Here is a 14,679-nt window from a genome sequence, read left to right on the forward strand (position 1 = left end):
TATACTGCAAACAAATACATTTAAAACAGATGCTTTTTATAAAAGGGTTATTATAGAACTGTTGCAATGGGTAGAGAATATATATATTGACACTGGATAACAGATGCAATATTTCATTACCTACAGATTTACTACTCCTTGAAAGTTTATTTTCCTGATTAAAACTGTGGCACATAGGTAGTGACCAAGCTTTTAGTACTCTTGACACAATAAGCTGTTTTGTTCAAACCTGGTTTGCAACATTTCCTGATCTCATCCCACCTTTTCACCTGTAATTCCCTGCATTATTAACCATAAAAATGGGCCAAAAAAAAATCTATGGCAGTCTTTATAAAGGCAGCAGACTTTGATTTGTTCATTTGTCTGGCGGTTCATAAGCTGGAGTCTCCCCACACGTTAGTACACAAAACTTCAAGGAAGATATTAGTGTCAGCGATGGATTGGAGTCATCCAATAAAATGACTCTTTGATTCTCTAGGTCCCACAGAACACCATTTGACCTCAATATGAGCTCCCTTCTCTTACGGGGCCGTGCTGATAATAACTCTTTGTTTTGTTATTTTCTCTGCTGGGAATTTATAAAAAATAAAAAATAAAAATCAAATAAAGTTTCAGCTTTCACAAAAACCAGGCCAACCTTTAAAATTGGGGCCATTCTACCTAGGTTGGAAAATAAATTCAGTGTAACATTGGTTTTTAGTGAATGAGGATCAAAAGAGGACCAGCAACTGTTCAGAAGCGGGTCTCAACATCAAGCAGCAATAAGAGCAGGGTCACGACTTTCCAATTAAGCAGTCAAGCATCAATGTGATTGCTAGTGCTGAGATTTCGCTGTAGAAACTGCAAAACACAAACTCTACAACAAAACCTTGCGTGTTCCCTAAATGGACGGCATTTTCAGACAAAAGCATCAGCTCGTCCCACAACGTATGCTGAAGGTCAAAGTATTTTATAATACAACACCCATCAAATAATAAAACTAATGGAATACTGCAGTAATGGGTCTCGTTTCAAGTGCCACAGAATCTAGACTCATTGTAAGTGGAATAAACTATAGATAATCCTTATTTAATTAATGTCAGAGCAGCACCTCATTAAAAGTGAAGGCTCTACTATAGTTAGGGCACCATAAACGTCTTTATAGCACCAACTTTGTTAATGGCATATTGTAAAAGAGAGAGAGATAGAGAGAGAAGCGGGGAACAAGAGAGACATAGCTCACGTTGGTCAAATAGAGATGAAACGGTGTTAATTATAATGACACAATTATAATGACCAAAATAATCACGATTATTGTTCAAATTTGCTGGAAATGTAAAAAAAATATCATTACACTAACTTAAATCATTTAACCAAGTTTATATCGAAAACCAACAAACAAATAATAAAATTAGGAGCACTATGCACATTAGCTTATTTTTCATCAACTGGTTAAAATTTACAACAGTGCATAAAAAAAATGTAAATGTAAATCCATTCTCTGACTCTGACAGTAGGTGGCGCTTATGGAAAAGCAAAAATAGAGCTGTTTCCTTGCACACACAGCAGTGCTAAGCTAATAAACACTACTTTATTAGGCATTACATGGAGGTAAGATGAAAAGAAAATGCCATCGAAACTTTTCTGAAGACAGTCGTTTCATTCAAAAATACATTCATATACTTTATTCATTCATAAATTCATATAATTTCCCTCAGCACTCAGTTTTAAAGGTTGTAGCGGTGGTAAAACCTCACTGCCTTCCGTCACGTTTTCACACAAAACAAAACCTATGGACAGTATTTACCATGACTCTTTCAAATCGAAGGTAATACTAACCTTCAAGAATTTTATCATGGTTTATCGTCAAACTGGTAACCGTTTCATTTCTACTGTAAAATGAGTTTTTTTTCTGTTTTTTTTCTCTTAATTTAAGCATGAAATTCACCAAATGTTCATTGAGAAAGATATCACATTTGGTTGATCTAAAACTTCAATGGTGGAAATAGCACAAAGCATATGCATTTGTGACATGAGAACATGCAAAGACAAGGCAGCTAGCCAGGAGGTGCATGTCAAAGCACAATTAGTAAGCATGCAGAACATCTCAAAATAGCATTTACACTACCCCCTATTTTTCAGTTGCATGCACGCACAAGGTTGCAGTAGGTTAACTTGTAGTGCAAGGCATTAGCAAGGATAAGGTCATGGGTTTGATTCCCAGGGAACACAGAAAATTGTATTGACTTCTTCGAATGTCACTTTGGATAAAAGCATCTGCCAAATGTGGAAATGCATGCACACACAAACTTAAACATGCTGATAAATCAGGAATAAACATTAACAGCATGATATATTATGATTGCTATATTACTATGCCATCCTAAAATCATAGTACATACTAAAAAATATGCCGACAGTGATATTGGTTTTATTACAGTATATTCTACTAATATCTTAGTATACTTAAAAGTATGTACTTTTGTATGCAAAAGTTTCAGTTTACATATTGGAAGTTTTTATCAAAGCTTTTACAACATGCGAGATCTCATATCTCTTTGCTAATGGTAAACTCAGTATGTGAATGGGCAAGGACAAAAGGGAAGACACGATCATCGACTGCAATACTAAATCCGCATGTGCCGACCTCAACATGCATACTGAAACCATCACTCAATCACGCCCAGAACATAACCCCATTGAAACTGAGAACGAATCGTTCTCCGGATTTGGGGAATATATTGGCGTCACGGCTAGCTTAGCCTGTAGCTGTCTGTCTATGCCCTCTTAGATGCTATCCTTTTGAAAGAGCTCCTCCTGGCTGTGTTGTTACTTTCATCTATATTTCAGGAGCAGGGAGAGAGGAGTGAGAATGCACATAGTAGTCCGACTGTGAATCTGAGCTTTCAAATCCTTTAACGTGTGAGGTAAACATCCTGCAGCTAGGCTCTGTTGCACACAGAGCAAATTAAACAATCCCGAGTAGTAAAATGCTGAGGAAGGCATAACAGTCGAGGTAACAGTAAATAGTTTAAGCGTAATGGAAAAGTATAGGTGGAGTCCGCAGACCTCCACCTAAGGGAATAACATAACAGTGGAGCCACATCAATTTACGTGCACATGAGGGATATTTATAACTGTAGGCCTGCTAATATTTCAATGCAAACTGAAAAACTGTTAGATATATTGCACATAAGATGGTTTATGGGTCGAAAATGACTGTGTTTGACGGAACATGGAAGTACAGCAAAGTTAAAACATTGGTGTAAAGTGTGATGAAGTATAAGACTGATTTAACAGTTTACTCCAAATGAAAGTTCTCTTAGTTTCGAAAAGCTTTGTTCGCCATGGCAAAGTTAAGGTCCTAAGATAATTGTCACTTATTTTCATTTAATTCTTTCATTCTCTCACCTTATTCTTTTAATGAAATAAGGAAGTTTTAAAATACTTCTCAGAAACTGGTAAAAGAACTTTGTAGAAATGGATAATAGGAATGCATAAATTTAAGACAGGGATTGTTGTTCAGATGTTTTGTATTTAATGCTACTTACAGGTAATACGAGTAGGAATACGCATTTCTTCTGGAGCAGCAAGATGAGGACAAAATAAAATAAGAATATGTAAAATAAATTAAATATAAAAAAATAAGAAAATTAAGCAATTGTCAAATAAAGTATAAAAAAAATAAAAATATTAAAGTTTTAGTGAAAATATCACAAAATAATAAAATAAAATATCAATATGTAAAATATAATAAAATTAAATATAAAACAATATGATAATTAAAACATTACCAATTAAAATGTAATCAAATAAAAATATTAAAGTATTAGTGAAAATATCACAAAATAATAAAATAAAATAATACCAAAACAAAACAAAGGACAAAAAAAAAAAGACAAACACATTGATTAGTATCAGTACTGTAAATAAATAGATATTTAATGATAAAACTAGTAAAAACTGTTTCATGTGCTAATGACCACATAATGTTTTGATCAAATAAAAGAGTGCTACACAGCTTCATGTAGATCAGCTACGGATGTCTGCTACCTGAGGCTGTGCGGCTCTAGTTGCATTTAGGTTAGTAAATATCCTTTGCATTAGTAATAGTTAGTAATAGTAAAATGACCATTAAGCAATAAATGAAATGCACATCTGGCTCCCCTTCAAGTGAAAATAAAAATGAAAGAGAAAGAGAACAAAGAGAAGGAAGAGAGTGTGTGTGTATACTGTATACATGTAGGGTACAACGGAGCTAAAGGCACACCTCAACAAAAATGAGCATTTCACTGTTCTCATAGTGTATGATTGCAGACAAAATAGACGTTTTTCTTGAACATTGATGGATCAACACATTTTGTATGAAAATAGATCATAAAAGTGGTTTGCTTTGTTTAAAAATCGTATAAATTTATGAGGTGGCAAGTTGGGTCTTTTACCCTACACACGGGGTAAAAAGGGGCACAAGGCACAACGTATTTATACAAATTAGCTAAAGTAATACGTTTTGATTCATATCGAAGTTAATACTTGTTCAAAACAATCACTTCAGCAAAGTTACTTTATTCTGCTTATTTTGATAAATAAAATAAATAAATATACTGTCATTAAAATAATTTTAATAAAAAATATATATATTTTAAAAAAGTAAAGATTCTGAAAACATTCAGGGAGATCCCATAATTTTTTTAGCTTTACAATAGTAACAATAAATGTGATATTTTATAATATGTTATAATTAATATCTTTTTTTTTTATGGTTTCCTTATAAATATAGTGATTGATTATCTCTAGGTGGACACCTAACTTAATATACAGTATGATATTTACCATTTGAATCTAACCATGTCATGTCAACAAATGGAAAAGTCAGCCAGCTGTTTATTATCATGTTATTTATTGTGCATTAAGAGTGCCTTTTACCCCAAATTCCATACTTCCGTTATTGAAAAACTTTTGCTTTAATTACGTTAAACAAAACTAAAAAAAACATTAGCAAGACCTTTGCCTCAGAATATACTCAATCATTTCATTGATTCTCATTTGCTACATAAAAAAAAAAAAATTGATCAAATTAGCGCAGAATAAACTTTGTGTTGCTTTCCACGATGGCGTCAAGGATCAGCCAAATTTCCACGTGCATAGTCAAATGTGGTTGTTAGGAAAAGTGCTGGGCAAAATTGTATCCATCTAGTGTTAAAGGAGAAAGTCAATGCGCCTTTAGCCCTGTTGTACCTTATTGGTGGGAGTGTGCTTGGACAGCTAAAGGGATGGACAGGAATGGTGGGGGTTTCACAGACATATTGTAGCTCTGTTCTCTGTTATGAGCTTAACAGAGACAGAAAGAGAAAGGAGGAGGACAAGAGACACCAAAAGCAGTTGGCAAACACATCACGCTTTTGCTACTCCAAAATGAGGCCTTGTCATCAACGTGTGTCAGTGTTTACGTCTCTGTGGACTGGTACTTTCCAGGTAAAGACAAGAGGAGATAAGCTAGGACAGCAATAGTCTGATATGGTAATAAAGACCAGATGGTGTCTGTTAATGGCGATTCGATTAACTGTAATATTGGTGATGACATGCAAGTGAAGTTGTCAATTAGCGACTTCGTGGCCGTCTGCTTCCTGACTGCGCTCTCACTGATTTTTATCATTCTCCTGAAACACATTTTACAGATTTGTATTTTTTACAATTTACAAATAACCTTCACATTTGCCACTTTGTGCAAATCTTTACGCTAAAACGAACCCAGTAAAGGAATCATGCATTAGTTATTAGTAATTGCTAACAATTGACAAACCCCCTTTTTTTGCCACTTTAATCAAATTATTTTAATAATAGGAATTAATAGTCACTCTAATGAAATAAAAACACCATTCAGAATTTGCCACTTACTGTAGCGCAAAACAAACCCACAAAAGTAATGATGTTTCAGCCTGGGTTATCGCAGTTCATGCGAACAATATACAAATATCTTTCGAAAGACCCCACCATGTATAAACCTTTATGATTAAGAAATCATATACTAGCCTGAGTTATTGACATGTATTTCACACTAACGATTTGTAAATAATGTTCAAAACCTGCCACTTGTCACAAACCTTTACAATAATACACACCCGAATAACCATGCATCAGCCTGTCAGCACACACACAGCTGCATTGAGTCACACACACACTAAATTCCCGCCTGTACGCTTCCTGTATCATAAAAGCAAGCTATAGCACCCAAACTGCTCACTTTATCGCTAAAGCAGCACCAAAGTAAATATATTTAATGACCCTATGACTTCTCTGTAGGCAATAAAAACACAGTGTGGATATGGGCCGTTATGGCAAATGTGTTTTGCGGCGGGCTGACGGTGCTAAAACAGATGCAAACAGTCGATGCGTTTGGCGGCATGCATATGCAGCGGGGGCATCCATCTTTGGCCATTTCATCTCAATGGCCCTTTAAAATGGCCTGCTGACATTGTTCTGATGATATTAATAAAAGAGAGCGAAGTGAAGAGCACCACGGCGGGCGAAGGTGGCCATAAATATTAATAGAGTAGAACTGCGAGGAGCTCACAGCATAAGTGGCCTCTTTATTATTTTTTGGGGGCTCTCCTGTGATTTATCATCATTTCTGCTGTGAGGAGAAAGTGTGATACTCACAGTGATGTTGCACGCCTGTATTGTGACTTTACATGGGAAAGAATGAGGGTGAGGGAAGATGAGAAATGGTTTGTTAACTTGACAAAGGTTGGTTTGCCAAAGACTTTGTACAACTTTATTTCAGCTAATGACTAAATAAGATGCTCTGGTTTATTAGATCATAAAATTGTTCATTCATCCATTCAGGCTTGAAAGCATACGCACAATCGGCTGACAGGCACGTAGAAGTGTGCACACATGGACAGCCTCACACACCTACTCTATTGAATTTATAGAACACTATCTTTCTGTCCGTCCGTCCGTCTGTCCTATCAATCTGTCTGTCTGTCTGTCTGTCTGTCTCTCTATCTATCTGTCTATCTGTCTGTCTGTCTGTCTGTCTGTCAGTCAGTCCGTCCGTCCGTCCGTCCGTCCGTCCATCCATCAGTATTTAGTACCATGGTAGCTAAATCTGACATAATCAAAAGTAAAAATGTATATACCTGAAGCATTATATAATAGCAATACCATAGCACTTTGCTATATACCACAGTAATGAATGATTATCATGTTCACATATTATGGAATTTACATGGCACTACATAGTGTAAACCATGCACAATACTACCATGCACCAACTACCATGGTAAATGTCCAAAAACAAAGTATTACCATGCCATAATATGTAGATTATAGTTACAATTGTGTTGGTATTTGCATGGCACCCCAAGGTTATTCAAATGTTACCACAGTACCACTTGCATGTGTACCATGTTACTTTCATATGCACCATATTACTAAATCTCTTTCTCTCTCTCTCTCTCTCTACATCTACATACATACACACACACACACAATATATATAATATATATAGTCTCAGACAGTCTAACGGCAGATGAAACTAAACAGTAAATAAATTACTTAAGTGATTTGTTACAAAGGTGCACATCAAATATGCTAAACACAGAAATTTGAACGTGTGTGTGACGCGCTGGAACAGACCTTTTTGGTTCTAGCCACCACGCATACACGTTTGAGTTTCCGTGTTTAGCATATCGCCACCTACTGCACGACACCTGCACTACAGCTGATGTAAAATAAAGGATTGTGCTTAGAATAGCCGGTACTGTTTGGTTAAAAAAATGCTCAATCGGTCCCGATACCGATCCTTGAGATCGGCTCGGGACGTCCCTAAATATATAGTGTTTTATGCAATCACATTGCCCTCCGGTAGCAATCATCTATTATTTATGTCATGCTTTATGTCTAGGTCTGTCATTGATCGAAAGCGTAGATGTGCAAGAGCGTCACTCCTGTGTGTTGAGTGCAGGGTCTCACTTAAATCTCTGTGTGTGTGTGTGTGTGTGTTTAATGGTCTGGGACTGAGTAGTGTCCAAACGAACTCTGTCCGAGATCGACTCCCTCATTGCTCCAGAATGCTGACCGAGGTAGAAATAGATCAACACTTTGTGAAATAGCTGTCCTGCCTATGCATATGATTACACACTGAATCATCACATCCATCTATTTTCAGCATGGTCAGTCATAAGCCACTATATTTTACATATAATATATCTGCACCTCATGAGAGCTCTTAGCAATAAAGCACTGATCTGGAATCAGATAAAGCCACTTGTGCACTTCTTGCTTCATGCCAAAATGGATCCTAAACCAGGATATCTGATTGAAGGTATTTAAAGGGGCCGTGTCATAAAAAGTCCAATCTTCCTCAATCTTTTGAAATAATAGGGTTCTACACAAATGAAGGATCCCAAAGTAAGGAAAGTTTATTTTTAACAAGGTATTTTAAGCATTCAGGCAGAACAAGAGCAGATCAAATCAGCGTGGATTGTTCTATGAATCTGTCACAACGAGTCTGCAAAGAAGATGATAAGATAGGGCAGAGCCAATTATTTTACCTGACAGTAAGCACTGATACTTATTTCACCCGCAAAGAGGTTAGCCAATAATAACAGAGAGTGTTCACATATACACCACAGTCTTTGCAGATTCTTTGTACTGTGAAAAACGTAATTGTGGAAAATTATCTTTTACTTTAATTTGCAAGAAAGCATGACTGAAGTACTGTACGGAGCCTGTGAAGTGAAATTTACAGAAAAAATATACATGAACTGCACATTTTAATATTTTAGTTTTGCATTGTTTTTCAGGAAAACAGCATTTCAGTGCTTTGAAATACAAGACAGAAATTGCTATTAAAAGGGGCTGATGCATGTCAGCTTATGGAATATTGCTATAAATATTTCAGTGCTGTTATGTTTAAGAATTTCAAAGAGACCTTATTTTTATTTATATTGATTTATGGTGCTACAACATTCTATTTAACCGGCTGTAAAGAAAGCCCACAACGCATCGCTTTCTGGTTCCGTATTACAAAAAGCCACTTAATAGCCTATGCGATTCCAAAAAGAAAATGTACCATAAACCGTAAATCGTTCACCTGTTACTGTTGCCCTCTGTAATCCAAGCCAAACGACCTTAAGCACTGACATTATAATGTCTTCTCAGTAATGTTGCAGTTGTGTGGATTTTATAAGATTACAGAAAAGACCTGGCAACCTCGGAGCTTTAAGCTAAATCCTCTATACAGTTGGCTGTGTAGGTGGCTTGGCGTAGGAGTAATCATCCTTTGCCTTCATGAACATAACATATTAGCTTAACGGCGTAGTGCAGCACACGAGGCAGGGTTGTGACAGTATTAAAGAGGAATAATTACCAGCTAGCCTGGATTGTGGTATAAAGTGTCGTTTGAAGCCACTCTCAAAACGAACAAGAGCAAATGAAGTGGCCTTTTCACTGTAATTGTTGCACCATGGGACACATGCTAATGCTATTTATGAGAAGGTGATCTAACAGGCAACAGGATTCGCTATAGAAATTAAACTTATTTTAATATGCTAATGTAGTGACATTTGAACCGCCCTTAAATTTTCCCGGCACAAATCACTGCAGATTTCTCGAACATTTAACAGCGACAGTGCACAACAACAAGCAATTAAAATAAGAGTGAGAATGCAGAAAAAAAAAAAAAACACATTAAACACAGGCCACATTGATAGCGAGCAAAAGCGTAATACTTTCACAATTAACACCAACAACCATTATTACTCTGCTCCAAAACCTAGTGAACTACCTACGGAGTAAGCATTTTAAGGCATCATAGATGCTCAAAAGATGCTGCCTTATGAGACTCCTTGTTTTTAATGAGTCATCGATGTATCTTTCACCTCTTGGTATATATTCAATGCAAACCCAAAATGCATCATGAGCTCATTAAAAAAAAAAAAAATCTAAAATAGAGACGACGAAGAAAAATTTCAGTTCTTTTTACTGATAATAAATTATATAAGCTATTTTAGGCAATTTAGTGTTTTGCATGGTAAATTCGATTGAAATAAACATTCTGTATGACGCATGGAGTTATTGCATATGTACAGCGTGTTCCAAATCGGTTGCATTAGACGGCAGGTGGCTAAGTAGGCCGTGAGGCAGCTCACTAGGTTTCGGAACAGAGCTTATATTTAATCACTAATACAAACAAATCAAGATGATAGATTCCATGCATGTGCCAAAATGTGAATGGCAAATACAAGCAAAAAAAAAGTTAAATAAATGAAGATACGTGTGTAACACGACACAAATGGGATCAAATAAAACATAATGGTGTGCGAATGGGCTCAGGATGCGTACTGTGGCTAGAATTAAACATACAATACCCCACACTTAGAGTTCTCCAGGTGTGGATTTCTCTAGCAGACGTAGCCCAGAGGAGAAGAAATAAAAGACAGGGTATGATTTTAGGTTAAGTAACATACGCTCACACACGCACACAGACTGACATCACCTCTTCATACTTCACAGCAAATAATACAGCATCTGAAGTTTCCTGTGTGTTAGGCCAAACAGTGAGTGTATATGTTGCGTTGCATGCAACTCATTGAGGTTTGACTCTAGCTGAAATGGAGAAGCTTGAGTGCTGAGATGGAGATGTTACGTTGTCCCATGCCTCACATGTAAATGTTTCAGCTTAGCGCTTGTTATACATCAATCTACATTATAAACTTTAAAAAAAAAGTATGCCTTAAAAATGCAAAATGGCCAGTATACATCTGATATTAATCCATGTGAGGTTAGTTTTGAAGTGTCAGGAACATGTCTGGGTCACATTTCTTCCCAAAATCAAAAGAAAAAATTAAGACCTTTCAAGTAAATTTAAATCTTTTTTAATAAGCTGAAATTCTCATTATGGTAATGTGGAGAATATATGTAGATAGATATATATATATATATAAATATGAATGTATGCATCATGATAATGGTAAAGTGCTAATGAATTCTGAAGTATTTAAAAATCTAATGACAATCATCATAATGAGAAATGAGAATTCGAGGGAAAATGTTTTTAATTGTCATGAAAATTGTCACAGTGCAAAAATAGCCCATAATAGGCTTTCTTTTATTAAAAATACTTTGATTTGGATTGAAATGTGACCTAAACCTGTTCTTGACAGCTTTTGCGAGAGAAGGAACAATATGGCGTATTGCACAGGCAGAAATGTGAAACGGCACATTAGACTTTATGGAGTACCATCCCCAATGCATGTTCTTTCAGGTTGAGTACGTTTAAGTATCCAAACTGAGCGGCACCAGAGCCAAATCTCCTGTGACTCAATGCAAGAGGAGAGACACAATTCCAACTTTAAAAAGATATGCGAGCCATCCATTATTAATTACAATCTATCCAAGGCTTGGTCAAAGATGCCTGAGGGGACATTTTATTACCAAGAAGTAAAACATCACTTTGCCATTAGACTCAGCCTGTCCACTCCATTCGTCCTTGTATTATTAGTTTAAAAATGAAGTCCATCTCTCCTGCTTTTAAAAAAAACATGCTTTACACAAGCTCTGAGAGATAAAAAAGCATAGCTTATGAGCTCGCAAGCATTTTTGACGCCATGCACAGAAATAATTCATGGTGACTGAAAGACATGTAAAATGCTGCAATTCATGAGACATCATCGCCTGACTTAAGTGCTGGTGTCAGTGGCTAAAATATGAATGATCAAAAGAAGTTGAGGGATAAGCAATTTAGTCTTTTCTCCCGAATACAAAATGCATTAGTAAGCAACTAAAGAGCAGACATCTACAATCATTGCAAATTGAATTCTTGAGTTCTCGGATGCTAAATTCTTGTGCCCTAGAATTGGTTCCACATCCTCGTGAGCCGCTTCCCAAATTCCCTAAATTCACCTCAACGTATGTTATCTATTAACATGGCTGACCTTTTAAACAGCAAAATGAACATAGACGACATTGCTGCATGATAATCAGTAAATTAACAAATATCTGACATTATCACTGCTGATTTAAGAATGCCTTTAAAATTCCAAATGAATTTCTGAATTTGAATTGAGGTGGAAAACGAGATGCAGAATTGCAACACTGCCTGATATAGTCTTTCACTGGTACAGAAAGGTACTTAAAATGGTGCTTAAACATGTGCATGTGCTATGTATTTTTGTTTTTGCTAGCTCAGCAACACTTAAACATAAACTTTAACCGACTGCCTTAAAAGGTAGCTGCCTACATAGATAGCTGACAGGGATGCGGCTCACATGCTACAATACATTGGTGTCTAAATGTATGCATGATAGCTGTAAAGTTTTCAAACCAACCACAGTCTGATCTATTTATGTGAATCCAGACTTGTAGAACTTTTGTATTTGCATTTTACTTCTGCTACTATGACTCCCACACATCAGAAAACTGACAAAAAAGCACAAACTATTATTGTAATATTCAAGCTTCAAGATTCTGCCTTATGAATAGCAGAGGAGCCCTTCCTTCATCGACCGTGGAAGATGAACACCTACTAAGGCCATTCATGGCTAACCTTTTGATTCCTGCTCTTTTAATAGCGAGATCTATCATTAAGTTTCAATTCACACTGCTCCAGACAGTGATGCATTAACAATAGTGCTGTCAAGCACTCCTTTACACTTCATGGTAATTAGAGCTTAATGATTTAGCTGGTGTTTTCAACCACTATTGTATTTCTGACTGTGGCTCGTATTGGCAATGTGCAGTGCACTCTAACTAAGCTCCCCGTGATCGCCTTGTCCTTGTGAACAATCAAACAGGTTTAAAAAACAAAAATAAAAATAAATTAAAAAGTCCTAGGTTTAGGCTAATATGCATAAAGACGTGGTCAACTTAATCAGCTATTTGAGTATAGCAGCATGAGTGCGGACCATAACTATACCGTAAAGAAGAGGAATGGTCACAGTGGGATCTATATTCACTACTGCCCTCCTAGTATTGGACAATGTGAAAATTATATAATAACTTTCATCGATGTCAATGTTTTAAAGGACTTTCCATTGGTTCTTAAATGTGTAATCCATATATTTCAATTTTTTAAATATCTTCTCCAATTATAAGTAAGATACGTACAGTAGGAGTCAATTATAAGTACGATTTTAGTAAGCAAGGACTCGAGAATCGCTCTAGACACTTAAATTGGCTATTTTAAATGCAGAAAGTGTGCTTAACTACAGTGTGAGTCTGGATATGTGCCTAGTTATCATGCTCTTCTCCATCATTTGACGAAGTACTTCTGTTGTGTCTTCAAGAAAATGTACACAAATATTCCTTTAAAATAAAATACTATTTACCACCAGTTTTCAGTGTTCAATTATAGGACATTGTTAATTGTATCAGGCAAATAGTCCTGATGTTTGTAAAAATATTAACCTAAATGATGGCAAACTTACTTTCTTCAATGCAGCATACTATGTTTAGTATGTGATATATAGTAGCTGGTGGTCAATGGCCTATATATTGGCAATATATTATAAATAATTCAATTTAATAATGCAAAATGAGACATGCACAAACTTATTTCTTATAAAGACATATATATTTAATTATAAACTTTCATTTTTTTTATTGTGAATTTTCATTAAATATTAAGTTGAATTATTTTGCAATATAACATTAAATTATTATTATCTATAAGGTGAATATAGTGCCAATTCATTATTATTAATACAAAATGTTTAAAAACAGAAACAGTTTATCATCAAATATCTATATGGGCAATAGAATGCCAATGTAGTAGTGTTGTCTAAAATATAGTTTTTTCGATACATATCGATACTGAAATATATGAAACTGTTCTGATACTAATTTCCTGCGGTATCAAAACACTGATACCTGCTGCGCTTTCTCACTCTCTATTCTCTATTCTGAGTTGACACACACGCCTTCTCTCACTCACTCCTCTTATTCGCTCTGGTTGTATAGTGTTGGTGTTGAAGTGCCTGCATTTTAGCATAATTTTATTAATTCTCGCAGGTTTCGCATACACACATAAAGTCGCCTCGTAAAACAGCTCACAAGTCGTAAACACAGTCGGTTAGGTATATGCTGTGTGTTAGCTATTGCAACAAAATGACCTCATTGTAAAAACAACCAAACATTGAGGTGAGACAACTGTAACTCCCTTTCAGTCGGTCACTTTCGGCGTACGTCTCCATTCCCTCCTTCAGTGGACGAGGATTACATGTGTAACCGAGACATTGTAACTGATCAATATAATTTGAATAAAAGCCTAAATTAAAATCTGTTCATCATATAAAGCGATCGTGTCTGTTAAGAAGACTTGGATTAAACCGCTCAATTCATATGGATTAGCTGTTACGATGTGTCATGTACTTTTAGAAGCTTGAAAATATTGACTGACTAGATTTTCAATGGATAGACAAAAAAAAAAAGGAATAATACTAAAAACATACAATGGTATCAAATATCAGTATTTTTCAAAGTATCACATCACATTTAGAAATTCCAGTATCATGACAACAATACAATATAGGATAAACATTTATGATGTAATATTAGTATTTATAAATATCAATAATGCAAAATGAGGTATGCATAAAATGTATAAAAGATTTAACAATATTTACTGAAAATTCACTAAAATATTTAAAAATAAAGTTTATTATTAAATATCGATACATTTATAATGTAGACAA

At 35.5% G+C, this 14,679-nt stretch overlaps 1 protein-coding gene across 10 annotated transcripts in view; it reads right to left on the reverse strand.

Moving 5' to 3' along the window:
- The window catches only part of ptprt (protein tyrosine phosphatase receptor type T), a 238,621-nt gene that overhangs the window by 55,325 nt on the left and 168,617 nt on the right, over positions 1-14,679 (reverse strand). For 4 of the 10 annotated variants that reach the window (XM_084425071.1, XM_084425070.1, XM_084425068.1 and 1 more), the window contains one exon: positions 3,531-3,560. In XM_084425071.1, coding sequence (XP_084281197.1) covers positions 3,531-3,560 — 30 coding nt within the window. Of the gene's footprint in view, positions 1-3,530; positions 3,561-10,356; positions 10,390-14,679 lie in introns of all 10 variants that reach the window. The other 6 variants (XM_084425064.1, XM_084425069.1, XM_084425067.1 and 3 more) reach the window with 3 other exon arrangements.

This window comes from Rutilus rutilus (genome assembly GCF_951802725.1).
Source record: "Rutilus rutilus genome assembly, chromosome: 12".
Classification (NCBI taxonomy): Eukaryota; Metazoa; Chordata; class Actinopteri; order Cypriniformes; family Leuciscidae; genus Rutilus; species Rutilus rutilus.